General features: G+C 46.3%; 1 protein-coding gene across 2 annotated transcripts in view; it reads left to right on the top strand.

Annotated features, from left to right (window-relative positions):
- The window catches only part of PRKAA2 (protein kinase AMP-activated catalytic subunit alpha 2), a 48,788-nt gene that overhangs the window by 33,637 nt on the left and 2,652 nt on the right, over positions 1 to 12,499 (top strand). For both annotated transcript variants that reach the window (XM_075320426.1, XM_075320425.1), the window contains exons 7-9: positions 1,896 to 2,394; positions 2,960 to 3,086; positions 7,439 to 12,499. The exon at positions 7,439 to 12,499 is cut by the window's right edge and continues 2,652 nt beyond it. In XM_075320426.1, the coding sequence (XP_075176541.1) occupies positions 1,896 to 2,394; positions 2,960 to 3,086; positions 7,439 to 7,674 (862 nt within the window). In that variant the 3' untranslated portion in view covers positions 7,675 to 12,499. The remainder of the gene's footprint in view (positions 1 to 1,895; positions 2,395 to 2,959; positions 3,087 to 7,438) is intronic.

The raw sequence follows: 12,499 nt of genomic DNA, 5'->3' as shown, positions 1-12,499 counted from the left end.
CTAACTGGTCCTACACTAGACCAGTACAAAATACATAAGATATACTAGTAGGAGTAGGTTCTTGTAATAGTGGTTGGGTTGTTTGAGTAGATTCTTTGGTTTCCAGTAGTGGGCACATTTCATTGTGCCCTATGGAAGGTGCGAGTTACATTTCCTATTGACTGGTAATTTGCACTTAATGATGTCATCACAGATTGGTAGTCTGGACTTAATGATGTCATTGTTAGGGTCGCCAGGCGAGCAGTGATGTTAGTGAAACCACTGGGCCGTAACACACAGAAAACCAAGGAGGCTTGTCTACAGACCTGAGCCTGGTCTTCTCCAGAGCCCCTTATGGTGGAGGTGTTACGCTGCAGTTACTGGTCCGGGTGCCACTCGGGAAGACTGGTGTTACGTCGGCTGGCTCCAGGGGTACGGGAGCAGCAGTCTCTGACAATAGGTTGTGGCAGCAGCAGGTGTCGAGAATCCATCTGGGATGGATAGGCAAATGGCTGATACAGCAGCAGTGTCCGGCGTGAATACTTGTAAAGTTGGGTATCATGTAAGCCGTGGATACTTCCGGCAGCAGGGAACGATACTTTGTGGTAGGCTGGGGTCACGGCTCGCAACAACAGGTAGGGATACGGCAGCAGCACTTTGTAATGCAAACAGGTATCAGCAAACAACTAGCACAATGTATAAGCGGCACAGTGCTAGCGGACCTGAGAACTAGCAACCTAGTAGACTCGTTGCCCGGTAAGCACTGATAGGGCAGAGGTGTCTTAAGTATCTACGGCCTCCCAGCTGGCCTGGGAGGCCCTTCCGGGCTAAGAGGATGCTGGCCCTTTCAGAAAGGGGACGTGGCTGCGGACAGAGGCCAGGAGCCTACAAGGAGTACAGACACTCTGGAGGGCAGCAGCATGGGACGGGGACGGGACCACTGCCGTAGGACACCTGAACAAGTGAGGAAACCGACGTCCTCGCTGGGGTAGGGGAGCAGGAGAATGCGAGAACGCCGGCATGCATGTCATCACACCAACACTGTGACATCATGAGATGACTGAGCATTCATGGGTCCTTTAAATCCAGTGCTAACCTTATGGTTGGAGGTGATTTTGTGAGATATTGGTCTTGCCTGTTTAACACTTGAAAGGCAAAGGCTAAGCCCTGGGGAAACCATTGTGTGGTGGTATCCATCTTCCTCAACCTCATAAGACCAATACATAATGCTGAAATGATGTCACCTGGTGCCAGTGGGAGAGGTTGGCATTTATTCTTGGGTAGTTGAGAGATGTTTGAGCAGATTCCTTGTTTTTCAGTATTGGATAAAATACTTTGTGGGAAGTAAAAGTTAATCTGTAGTAACTGGTGGTCTGACCGCACCATCAAACCAGCCCTTTGACATTATATTGAGGTGAATGAGCATTGTCGAGCCCGTTGAAGCCAGGGGTAATGTCATGGTGGGGGCTGTCATATTGGGTCTTGTCTGCTAACTTCTTGATAGGGTTCCATGGAGTTACACATCAGTCTGACTCGACCCAACAAGACCAATGAGATTTTGAACATCTCCCATTCCTGCAAAAATTATGAGCTTTCTCTTTATACAGATATAAAACACTTATAGTTTGAAAATCAAAAGTAAATTGGGTTTATAAAGTTTCATTAGATGAGCCGTAATGTAGGGATCTGATGGATGCAACCAAAGGGTTGGTTTGGTCAGTCTAGGTTCCATGAGGACCAGGTTGCCTGGAGCTTTGCATAATTGGATGCTTTAGATAAAGGTAGACTGTCCTCTTGTAGACGTCCCCACCATTGGAACCTTCAGACTTATTTCTATGACCGAAAAGACCTCTTTTGGGTTGATAGACTGGATTTCTGGTGCTTCATTAGTTGACTATGTTTCGTTTGTTCCCCAGAGAGCATGAGTGGTTTAAGCAGGATCTACCCAGCTACCTGTTCCCTGAAGACCCATCGTATGACGCCAACGTGATTGACGACGAAGCCGTGAAGGAAGTTTGTGAAAAGTTTGAGTGCACAGAGTCAGAGTTCATGAACAGCCTGTACAGTGGAGACCCTCAGGATCAGCTCTCGGTGGCTTACCATCTTATCATAGACAACCGTAGGATCATGAACCAGGCCAGTGAATTCTACCTCGCCTCCAGTCCACCCACTGGATCATTTATGGACGAAATGCACATCCCTCCGGGGGTCAAACCGCACCCGGAACGAATGCCACCATTAATTGCCGATAGCCCTAAAGCCAGGAACCCACTGGATGCGCTGAACACCACTAAACCTAAGCCCTCAGCTGTAAAGAAAGCCAAATGGCACCTAGGGATCCGCAGTCAAAGCAAACCTCATGATATTATGGCCGAGGTGTACAGAGCCATGAAGCAGCTGGATTTTGAGTGGAAGGTAAGAGTATCAAATGGAGCGGTCCCACTTGCTATACAAATGTGCTTTGTCGCATTTCTTTCTGTTGATTTGGCTGGATGGGTGACAACTACAGCTCTGGGCAAGAAATGTGCTCAGTGTGATTGTCAGATCCTCCCTCCCCCCAACAAACATAATGGACAAGGGGGTGTGGTCCCTCCATGGTACTCAATAAGAATGAATCTGGTGCCTCACCCTAATGCACCATGGATTCACGTTTGGATGGCCGTACACTGACAGCTTACAATGTTATTGGACCATTTTTCTAGATTTTTTCGATCACATAAGCATACACACCTACATAAAAAATGAATTTTCCTTAGAAAAGATGGAGCCTATTCCTCCTACACATAGTGCATCCATCATACAGCGTGTCCCGGCTTGTACTCAGCTCTTTCCTCTTTGCGTGAATCCAATCGTCATAAGACCTCCATCCCCACCGCTGTTTGCCGGCAGCCCTCAGCCCGTCCACCCGAGATGTCAGTATCTGAGCTTCAAAGCTACGTTTGACGTCAGAAGCCTGTCCTGACAATATGTTTCTCCCCAGGTGGTAAACCCCTATCATCTCCGAGTACGGCGGAAGAATCCGGTAACCGGTAATTACGTGAAGATGAGTCTCCAGCTCTACCAAGTGGATAATCGCAGTTATCTGCTGGACTTTAAGAGCATTGACGGTACGTGGCTTGAATGTAAAGTATTTCAGTATATATCGGCACTCAATAACCATATGATACCATTATTGTGGGGTTTTTTTATCCGTTATATTTACACCGATTAAAGGCAGTTTAAATCCAAGCAAGAAAAGGACTTCAACAAACTGGTTATCAGTATGCTGTAGCACTTAATGCCAAGCAGCAGCTGCAAAAGCAGCAAACTAGTGACACGTTCTCTCACACTCCATAATGTACCGTGCAATAATGACTAAATTGTCAAAATGCTGACAATGGTGACGCTTAGATCCAACAGCCGGGATAAGAGAACTCCAATCCCGGTTGTTTTATCGCTGATAGATCATGGTCAGTAGTAATTGTAGCTTCTTTGTCAATTAATAGAGGGAGTTTAATCACCATCCACACCGTTTTAATGTGATTGCTGGGCGACGATCGTCTGGTATGGCAACCGGGGACATAAGGACCCCCTAGTTATGACTTCATTTTACGCTTATGGCATTTCCAGTTTAAATCCAAGGAAGAAAAGGACTTCAACAAACTGGTTACCAGTAAGCTGTAGCACTTAATGCCAAGCAGCAGCTGCAAAAGCAGCGAACTAAAGAACCCTTCTCTCTCACTCCATAATGTACAGTTCAATAATGACTAGGTTGGCAAAATGCAGTCCATGGTGACACTTAGAACCAACAGCCGGGATTAGAGATAACTCCAATCCTGGTAGTTTAAACCTGATAGCTCAAGGTCAGTAGCAATTGTGGCAACTTTATAAATTAATAGAGGGACTGTAATCACCATGCACACCCTTTCAATGTGATTGCTGAGTGACGATAGGCAAGTATGGCAACCAGGAACCTATGGACGCTCTAGTTATGCCTTCATTATACACTTTTGGCATTTCCAGTTTAAATCCAAGCAAGAAAAGGACTTCAACAAACTGGTTACCAGTAAGCTGTAGCACTTAATGCCAAGCAGCAGCTGCAAAAGCAATGAACTACAGACCCCTTCTCTCTCACTCTATAATATACAGTGTAGTAATGACTAAGTTGGCAAATTGCAGTCCATGGTGACACTTAAGCGGGCTTTACACGCTACGACATCGCTAATGCGGAGTCGTTGGGGTCACGGAATTCGTGACGCACATCCGGCCGCATTAGCGATGCCGTTGCGTGTGACATCGATAAGTGATTTTGCATCGTTGGAAAAACGTGCAAAATCGCTAATCGGCGACACGGGGTCCATTCTCAAATCTCGTTACTGCAGCAGTAACGAGGTTGTTCCTCGTTCCTGCGGCAGCACACATCGCTGCGTGTGACGCCGCAGGAACGAGGAAGCTCCCCTTACCTGCCTCCCGGCCGCTATGCGGAAGGAAGGAGGTGGGCGGGATGTTACGTCCCGCTCAGCTCCGCCCCTCCGCTGCTATTGGGCGGCGGTTCAGTGACGTTTCAGTGACGTCGCTGTGACGCCGCACGGACCGCCCCCTTAGAAAGGAGGCGGTTCGCCGGTCACAGCGACGTCGCCGGACAGGTAAGTATGTGTGACGGCTGTGGGCGATGTTGTGCGGCACGGGCAGCGATATGCCCGTGTCGCGCAACAGATGGGGGCGGGTACCCACACTAGCGATATCGGGACCGATATCGCAGTGTGTAAAGTAGCCTTTAGACCCAACAGCCGGGATCAGAGATGACTCCAATCCCAGTAGTTTAACCCTGATAGATTGAGGTCAGTAGCATTTGTGGCTTCTTTGTCAATTAATAGAGGGAGTATAATCACCACCCACACCCTTTCAATGTGATTGCTGGGTAACGATAGGCTAGTAAGGACCCCTAGTAAGGACTAGTAAGGCTAGTAAGGACCCCTAGCCATCATTTTACACTTATTCAAAGCCTGAGGCTGATGGGCATAATATAGTGCAATATGGACTGTTTTATATCATAGAATGTCACGTTCCCTAATAAGACTAAAACAAGCACAAAAAAAGCTCAAAAATGTTTTCCCATTAAAAATGATTTTTTTTCATAAAATGAAAAGATAAAATGTATCACCATGTCCGTAACTATAAGATAATCATTATCACTGATGATAGGCACAGTGAGAATGGATGACTCCAAGCCAATCCCATAAGTACGAGTTGTGTTAAAATGCTAAAAAGTTCTATTTATTGCAAGAAGCGCTTAACACAAGGCAGTAAAATACGTAAAGCAGCGGAAGACTTCACCAACTTTTTGGTTCTCCTCGAAACTTTTTCACAATGGTGTTACATTATACTTATCTCTTGCCCTATTGGACTGCCGGCACACTGACGAGTATGGCGTCTGCACTCAGGTGTTATACCGACATAGTATACGCCATGAAAAAAGACAACTCAGCAAAAAGGCTACCGATACCGGACTACTTAAAAAATAAAGTTACGGCGCTCAGAATATGGAAACACAAAAATGAAATTAGTTTTTATTATTGTGCAAAAGGATCAAAACATAAAAAAGTTCATTTGTTATCACTATAGTGGTGTACTGACCCGCAAATAAAGTTAACACTTTATGCTACGTGATAAAAGTGTAAAATGTGCAGAAACAATGGCTGAACTGCTGTTTTTTACTATTCCCTTAATAAAAAAGTTACTAAAAGTTGATTAATAAGTTACGTTTGTGGTAGCTGTGAAAATGACTGAAAGCTATTGCTTTTTAGAAGGCAGGAATGAGAAACAAAAATGTGTTAAAGGATGGCTTCTCTACAGTTACAGCAGTCTGTGTGATCTCAGGGCAAAAACAGTTTTGGTATCTATAAAACAAATCCTGAAACTTAAGTGACGCTGAGGGTTATAATTGTTGATTGAGAGGTTCTTAAAAGGTATTTGTCTCATTTTGTTAAAATGGGTAAAATGTGAAAGTCAATGAAAAAACAAGCAACTTTGCAATGTGCTTCAAGGACTGTTTAACACAGTGAAAAGCACAGACGTTTTTCACTGACGTGTTAAAAATGCATGTGTCCCTCCGTGTTCCGTGATCCACGGCACACATGGGTTGTCCGTGTCCAGTCCTTGACTCGTGATTGCACATGGAGATAAACTCACCTGTCCCGCGATGTAGCATCCGGCTGCCGCTGTCTCTCACCTCTGCAGCTACCTCCGGGTCGGCTGTGCCTGCATAACTGAATATACATGCCAGTAATGAGCCGGGCAGGAAGCTGTGGAGAGCAGAGGCAGAACACAGCGTCGCTGGAGAAGGTGAGTATAAAAAGCTTTTTATTTTCAATGTCCGTGTTTTTCAAGGATCACACCATAGTGTGGTCCGTGGGACATCAGTGATGCCAGAAAAAAATGGACTTGTCTCCGCGCGGAGCAAATGGATACGCATGTACGCCGCACGAAGACATGGTCAGTGAAAAATCACTAATGTGTGCGCAGACCCATAGATTATAATGGGTCTGCGTATGTGCATGATTCTGGTACGTATAAAAACTACCACATTCGTACCAGAATCACTGACGTGTGAAAGAAGCCTTAAGGCCATGTTACACGCAGCGATATCGCTTGCGAGCGTACCTGCCCCCGTCGTTTGTGCGTCACAGGCAAATCGCTGCCCGTGGCGCACAATACCGTTAGTCCCCGTCACACGGACTTACCTGCCTAGCGACGTCGCTCTGGCCGGCGATTCGCCTCCTTTCTAAGGGGGCGGTTCGTTCGGCGTCAAAGCGGCGTCACTAAGCGGCCGCCCAATAGAAGCGGAGGGGCGGAGATGAGTGGGCCGAACATCCCGCCCACCTCCTTCCTTTCTCATTGCGGGCGGCCGCAGGTAAGGTGAGGTTCCTCGCACCTGCGGTGTCACACATAGCGATGTGTGCTGCCTCAGCAACGACGAACATCATCGTACCTGCAATAGCAACGATAATCGGGATAGGAACGACGTGTCAACGATCAACGATATGGGGAGTAATTTTGATCGTTAATGGTCGTTCCTGCATTTCACACGCAACGACGTCGCTAACGAGGCCGGATGTGCGTCACAAATTCCGTGACCCCAACGACATCTCGTTAGCGATGTCGTTGCGTGTAAAGCCCGCTTTAGAGGTGGTCAGTTTCCCAGGCAAGAAGCTCGTACTTGTAAGCTCTGAATCTGGCTGGATCATCCGGTCAGCTTTGGTTCCCAGCATTAGAGAGCGCACAGTTCAGACCGGCGGTAAATCCATCCCAATGGTCCGGACTGTCAATCATCAGGAGCGCACCGCCACCTGGCACACAGGACGCCGGGAGGCAGGCGATGGTGCACTCCCGAAGAAAAGGAGATTAGAAAACATCTTTAAGGATTGGAAGTTTTGTTGAACTCTAATAACTGAACTATTTGTTTGCTTTTGTTCTGCAGATGAAGTCATGGAGCACAAGTCCGGCTCCTCTACACCTCAGCGCTCGTGTTCTGCAGCCGGCCTGCACCGACCACGGCTGAGCATAGATTCTGCAAGCGCCGAATGCCCTTCCCAAAGTGGATCCATGTACGGGTCCTTCTCCGGCTCGCTCTCGCTGGCAGCCCCACGCTTAGGTAGCCACACCATGGATTTCTTTGAAATGTGTGCCAGCCTCATTACCACACTAGCTCGCTAACAAGCACCATGCGATATACACGGCTCTGTTTTGTGACAGTCATTGCTATCATTTACAAATTGCATCCTGGATGTAGGATTTTTTTTTTTTACTTAAAGGGATTCTCCACCTAGATTTTAATTTGAGAAAACTCAGAATAATATTACAGGCAAAGATGGGAAATTATATGGTTAAACTGCTGCCTTTTTTACTTTTGGCAGCGCAGTGCCAACTTATCTAAGAGCATGTCAGGCCGGTTGGATACAATGGATGAGGGTATGGGTCAGTCTAAGGGGTACTTTGCACGTTGCGACATCGCTACTGCGATATCGTCGGGGTCAAATCGAAAGTGACGCACATCCGGCGCCGGTGACGACGTCGAAACGTGTAAAGCCTAGGAGAGAAGATGAACGAGCGTGAAACAGTCAAAAATCGGTGATCTGTGTCACGTCGGTCATTTTCATAATGTCGGTGCGTCCGCAGGTACGATGTTGTTTGTCGTTCCTGCAGCTCCACACATCGCTGTGTGTGACACCGCAGGAGCGACAAACATCTACTTACCTGCATCCACCGGCAATGCGGAAGGGAGAAGGTGGGCGGGATGTTACGTCCCGCTCATTTCCGCCCCTCCGCTTCTATTGGCCGGCCGATTAGTGACGTCGCGGTGACGTAGCGGTGATGCCGAACGCACCTCCCCCTTGAAGGAGGGATTGTTCGGCAGTCACAGCGACGTCACCGACCAGGTAAGTGTGTGTGACGCTGCCGTAGCGATAATGTTCACTACGGCAGCTATCACAAGATATCGCATGTACGACGGGGGCGGGTGCTATCGCGCTCGGCATCGCTATCATCGGCTGGCGATGTCGCAGCGTGCAAAGTACCCCTAAGGCCTGTTCCAGATTTCTGACCTGTAGTCTGAGTACAGACTGCCATATCTGGAGTGGCCGCTGTTCTTCTGGCCTGTGTAAGGCTGCTGAGTTTGGGTCAGGAGACCTGTGACCAGTCCGTGCATCATTGTCCATACTAAAGGCTGCTTTAAACACAACGATATCGCTAGCGATCTCGTTAGCGATGTGACACGCAACATCGCAGATAAGATTTGCAGAGATCACTCATGTAACCGCCGCCTAAAACACGACCTATGAGCCATCTCGGCAAATCGTATGTGCGATCTGGCGTGTTACATCGCTAATGATATCGTTGTGTATAAAGCAGCCTTAAGACCGTGAATGTCAGAAGTGTGAAATTGCCCCAAGAGACATAAAAAGGGTGCACCTAAAGCCCAGCCCAACATTAGGGGGGCTCAGTTTGTTCTTTCGCAGTGGGGTCTCTTCAGTACAGATAGGGTTGTCAGAAAATAACCAGTCTGTCTCCATTTTCAAGGACATACTGAGCCGAGGACCATGAACTCAAACCTCAGGTGCCTGTCACTTTTAGGGCTCGGTCACACCACTGTATGTATCGGACGAGTGCTATGCAATATTTTAGCATTCGTACAAGTGGTATTCCGTGGGGTAGTGCTGATGCACAACTCTTTTCACGGATCTATCAGTGGAAAAAAAAATCGCACCATGCTGTGATTTCACTTTGAAAATCACCCATTCGAGTCTATGGGTGCATTGAAAATATCGGACTGCACTCGGATGACATCAGAGTGCAGTCCAATTTCCAGACTCACAGAAGATGAGACATTTTTTACTCCATCTTCTCCTCATCTGAGAGAATCGGATCACACTCTGATATCGGAGTGTCATTTACATAATCAACCCAATTCTCTCCAATGAGAGACTCTACAGTTGTCTGAGCCTGGCCTTAGAGCTGTATAAGGCTTCCTTCACACGTGCGTGAAAAGCATACACATTTTGCACGGAGCGTGTTGAAGGTGCGTGTGACTATCCATGTGCCGTGATTTTTGCACATGTGTGTTATCCGTGATAGCGCACAGAGAGCAGGAACTTTTTACCCACCTGTCTCCCATAAGGCAATGAATATTCATGAGCATAATGAGCGGGCCTGGAAGCAGGAGACAGCAGTGCCAAAGACAGATGAGTATAGAAAATCATTTTATTTCAAAGACATGTGTTTTCTCCGGTACATGTCACACTGTGCGTGCGCCGTATGACATCAGTGCTGCTGGAAAAAAAACAGCCTTGCCTACGTGCGGAACACACGGACACGCTTGTGCACCACACGGACACACGTCCATACAAAAACACTGACGTGTGCACAGACTCATTGATTTTAATGGGTCTGCATATGTCCATGTATCCGGTATGTATGAAAACGGACGTCATTCATACCGGAATCTTGAACGTGCGAAGGGGGCCTTAATGTGTATTTTGGTAAATTAAAGGGTTTATGCATAATTAGGAAACTATGGTTCTTTTCTTCCCAAAACAGTGCCTCACCCGCACAAGTTTTGTGTTGTAGTTGATCCTTACTCACTTTGGTGCAGTTCTGGACACAACTAAAGAGTTTGCCCTAACCCCGTACAAAACCCAATTAAATTTGGATTAGAAAGAAAAAATCCCTTTAAATAAAAAAAAAAAATAATAATATACATATATTATATATATCAGGTTGCATTTTCGATATAACTGAAAGCCGATTGTACATTCACTTTAAAAATATATGTTTTTTGGTTTTTTTTTAAGAAAAAAAAAATATTTTTTAGAAGTTGTATAATTTAACTCAGGCAAATGTGTAGAGTGCAAAAAATCAGCACCGAAACACCACAAACCCCAAACAGCTGCTGCTTATGATATACCTACAAAGATTATTTCCTGTTTCTTTTTTTTGTGTTTTTTTTTTTATTTTTTTTTTAGGATTTGAGCCTATTAGATAGAAAGTGCGCTGATCCTATTTATTACTAGAACTGGAAATTTTTTATTTATTTTTGTTATATTATAGTCAGATGATGAATAGTCGCCTCTTATTTTTCTATGTGCGCGATCGCAAAAGGCAGAAGTGAAACAAAGTTAGAAATTTTTTTTTTATTAGAATTTTAGAGGATCACGTGATTGATCCAGGGCACTGACATATACAATAAAGAAGCACCTCTTTTTGCTTCTATAGTAATGGATATTGATTGAGCTGCTCTGCTGTGTGTACCGTTCTGTTTTCCCCCGTCTTCTGTAGCTCCCGTTAAATGTTGTCTCCACCTTTTACCTTCTAACGCTAGACAAGTCCCTTTAAAAAAGCCACCAGGTTTCATCTTTTCCTCACCCCTAGCCAATGGGAATCACTGAGGAGCGCGCAACATTTTATTTCCCCCGAATCTTCCCTTCCTGTGGCTCCTTGGGGGAGGGATTATGTAAATCTAACGTCCCATTGGTGGCCACTCTATAAAACTAATACCTATAAGCTGACCATGAAGAGATCGATTTTTATGCCTCATGATTAGTAATATTTGATATTGTACACATAATTTTTCAACTATTTTAAAAATTATCACAAAAATAAGGTTTTTCTTTAAAAAAAAAAAATAAAAACGGGCTCATTCACACGTCCAGTTTTCTCGCATGAGTGTTAGCCATGATTTTGATATTCTAATATGTTGTGCACATATTTGATTTTTTTTTTCCTTGGACCGAGTGGAAAATGTTGGAGACATTTCTGAATTTGATAATGTTGGGGTGGCTAAAGGGGGTCATGGTAGTCATTGCATAGGCTTCCCGGCCACAGCGCAGCCTGCTTTAACCCCTCACACCCAGGTCACCACTCCAGTGCAACTCAGTTCATACAGTCCATCCATCCTCTGACACAATGACTTAGATACACCAAAGTTTCTTGCAAAAACTGGAACTCTACTCTTCATCATTAGGTCAACTTCTCACATCAAGCGGGTACTGCCTCTTACCCCGCAGGGGTTCCTTTTAGTTTGTTATACAGTTCAATTTATTGGCCGACCATTTCCCTGGCACTTGGGTCTCTGTAAGCACCGCTAAGGCTACTTTCACACTTGCGTTCAGCGCAGTCCGTCACTATGGAGAATAGCGCAGTCCGTTAACGCACTGCGCTATTCTCCATAGACTTGTATGGACGACGCACTGTAACGCAAGTGTCAGCGTTGCATCCGCTGGACGACGCAGCGTCATTATTTTGACGCTGCGCCGGGCGGATGGAACGCTGCATGTAATATTTTTTTGAGCAGCGGAAACCTTTATTTTTCACTGCGCATGCTCTCTCTTTTTTTTTTTAAAATCACAAACTTTATTTTATTTCTCGGTGGCCGAACGTTCAGCTGAGCGCTCGGCCGCCGGCATGTCAGGGCACTCAGCTGAGCGCTCGGCCGCCGGCATGTGAGAGCGCTCGGCCGCCGGCATGTCAGGGCACTCAGCTGAGCACTTGGCCGCCGGCATGTCAGGGCACTCAGTTGAGCGCTCGGCCGCCGGCATGTGAGAGCGCTCGGCCGCCGGCATGTGAGAGCGCTCTACCACCGGCTATTAAGAGCGATCAGCTGATCGTTCACAATAGTCGGCTGCCGGTACTGTAAAGAAGAAAATAAATAAATAAATATCGCTTTCCGTTATTTTGTACAATCCGTAGCATTGCGTTGTGCCACTATATGCAACGCATCCGTTGCATCCGTCACACAACGCAATGCTACGGAAGCCATCCAACGCAAGTGTGAAACTAGCCTAAGCCCCTAGTCTCTTCCTTAGACGTCACTGTGTGTGGCAGGTTCCTCTGCACTCACACCAGTTCCCACCCTATCCTTAGGGTCACACTAACAGTCAGTCTCTTGAAGGGAGTCGTTGGGAATTCTTTCCAGGAAGATGGACGCCACTCAAACCGTCCGGACTTAACCCGATTCCAGGGGGACGTAGTTCTATCAGTCCGTTCA

This window comes from Anomaloglossus baeobatrachus, chromosome 8 (assembly GCF_048569485.1).
Source record: "Anomaloglossus baeobatrachus isolate aAnoBae1 chromosome 8, aAnoBae1.hap1, whole genome shotgun sequence".
Taxonomy (NCBI): domain Eukaryota; kingdom Metazoa; phylum Chordata; class Amphibia; order Anura; family Aromobatidae; genus Anomaloglossus; species Anomaloglossus baeobatrachus.
Note: the sequence above shows the minus strand (reverse complement) of the source record. Positions and strands in the feature narration are given on the sequence as shown.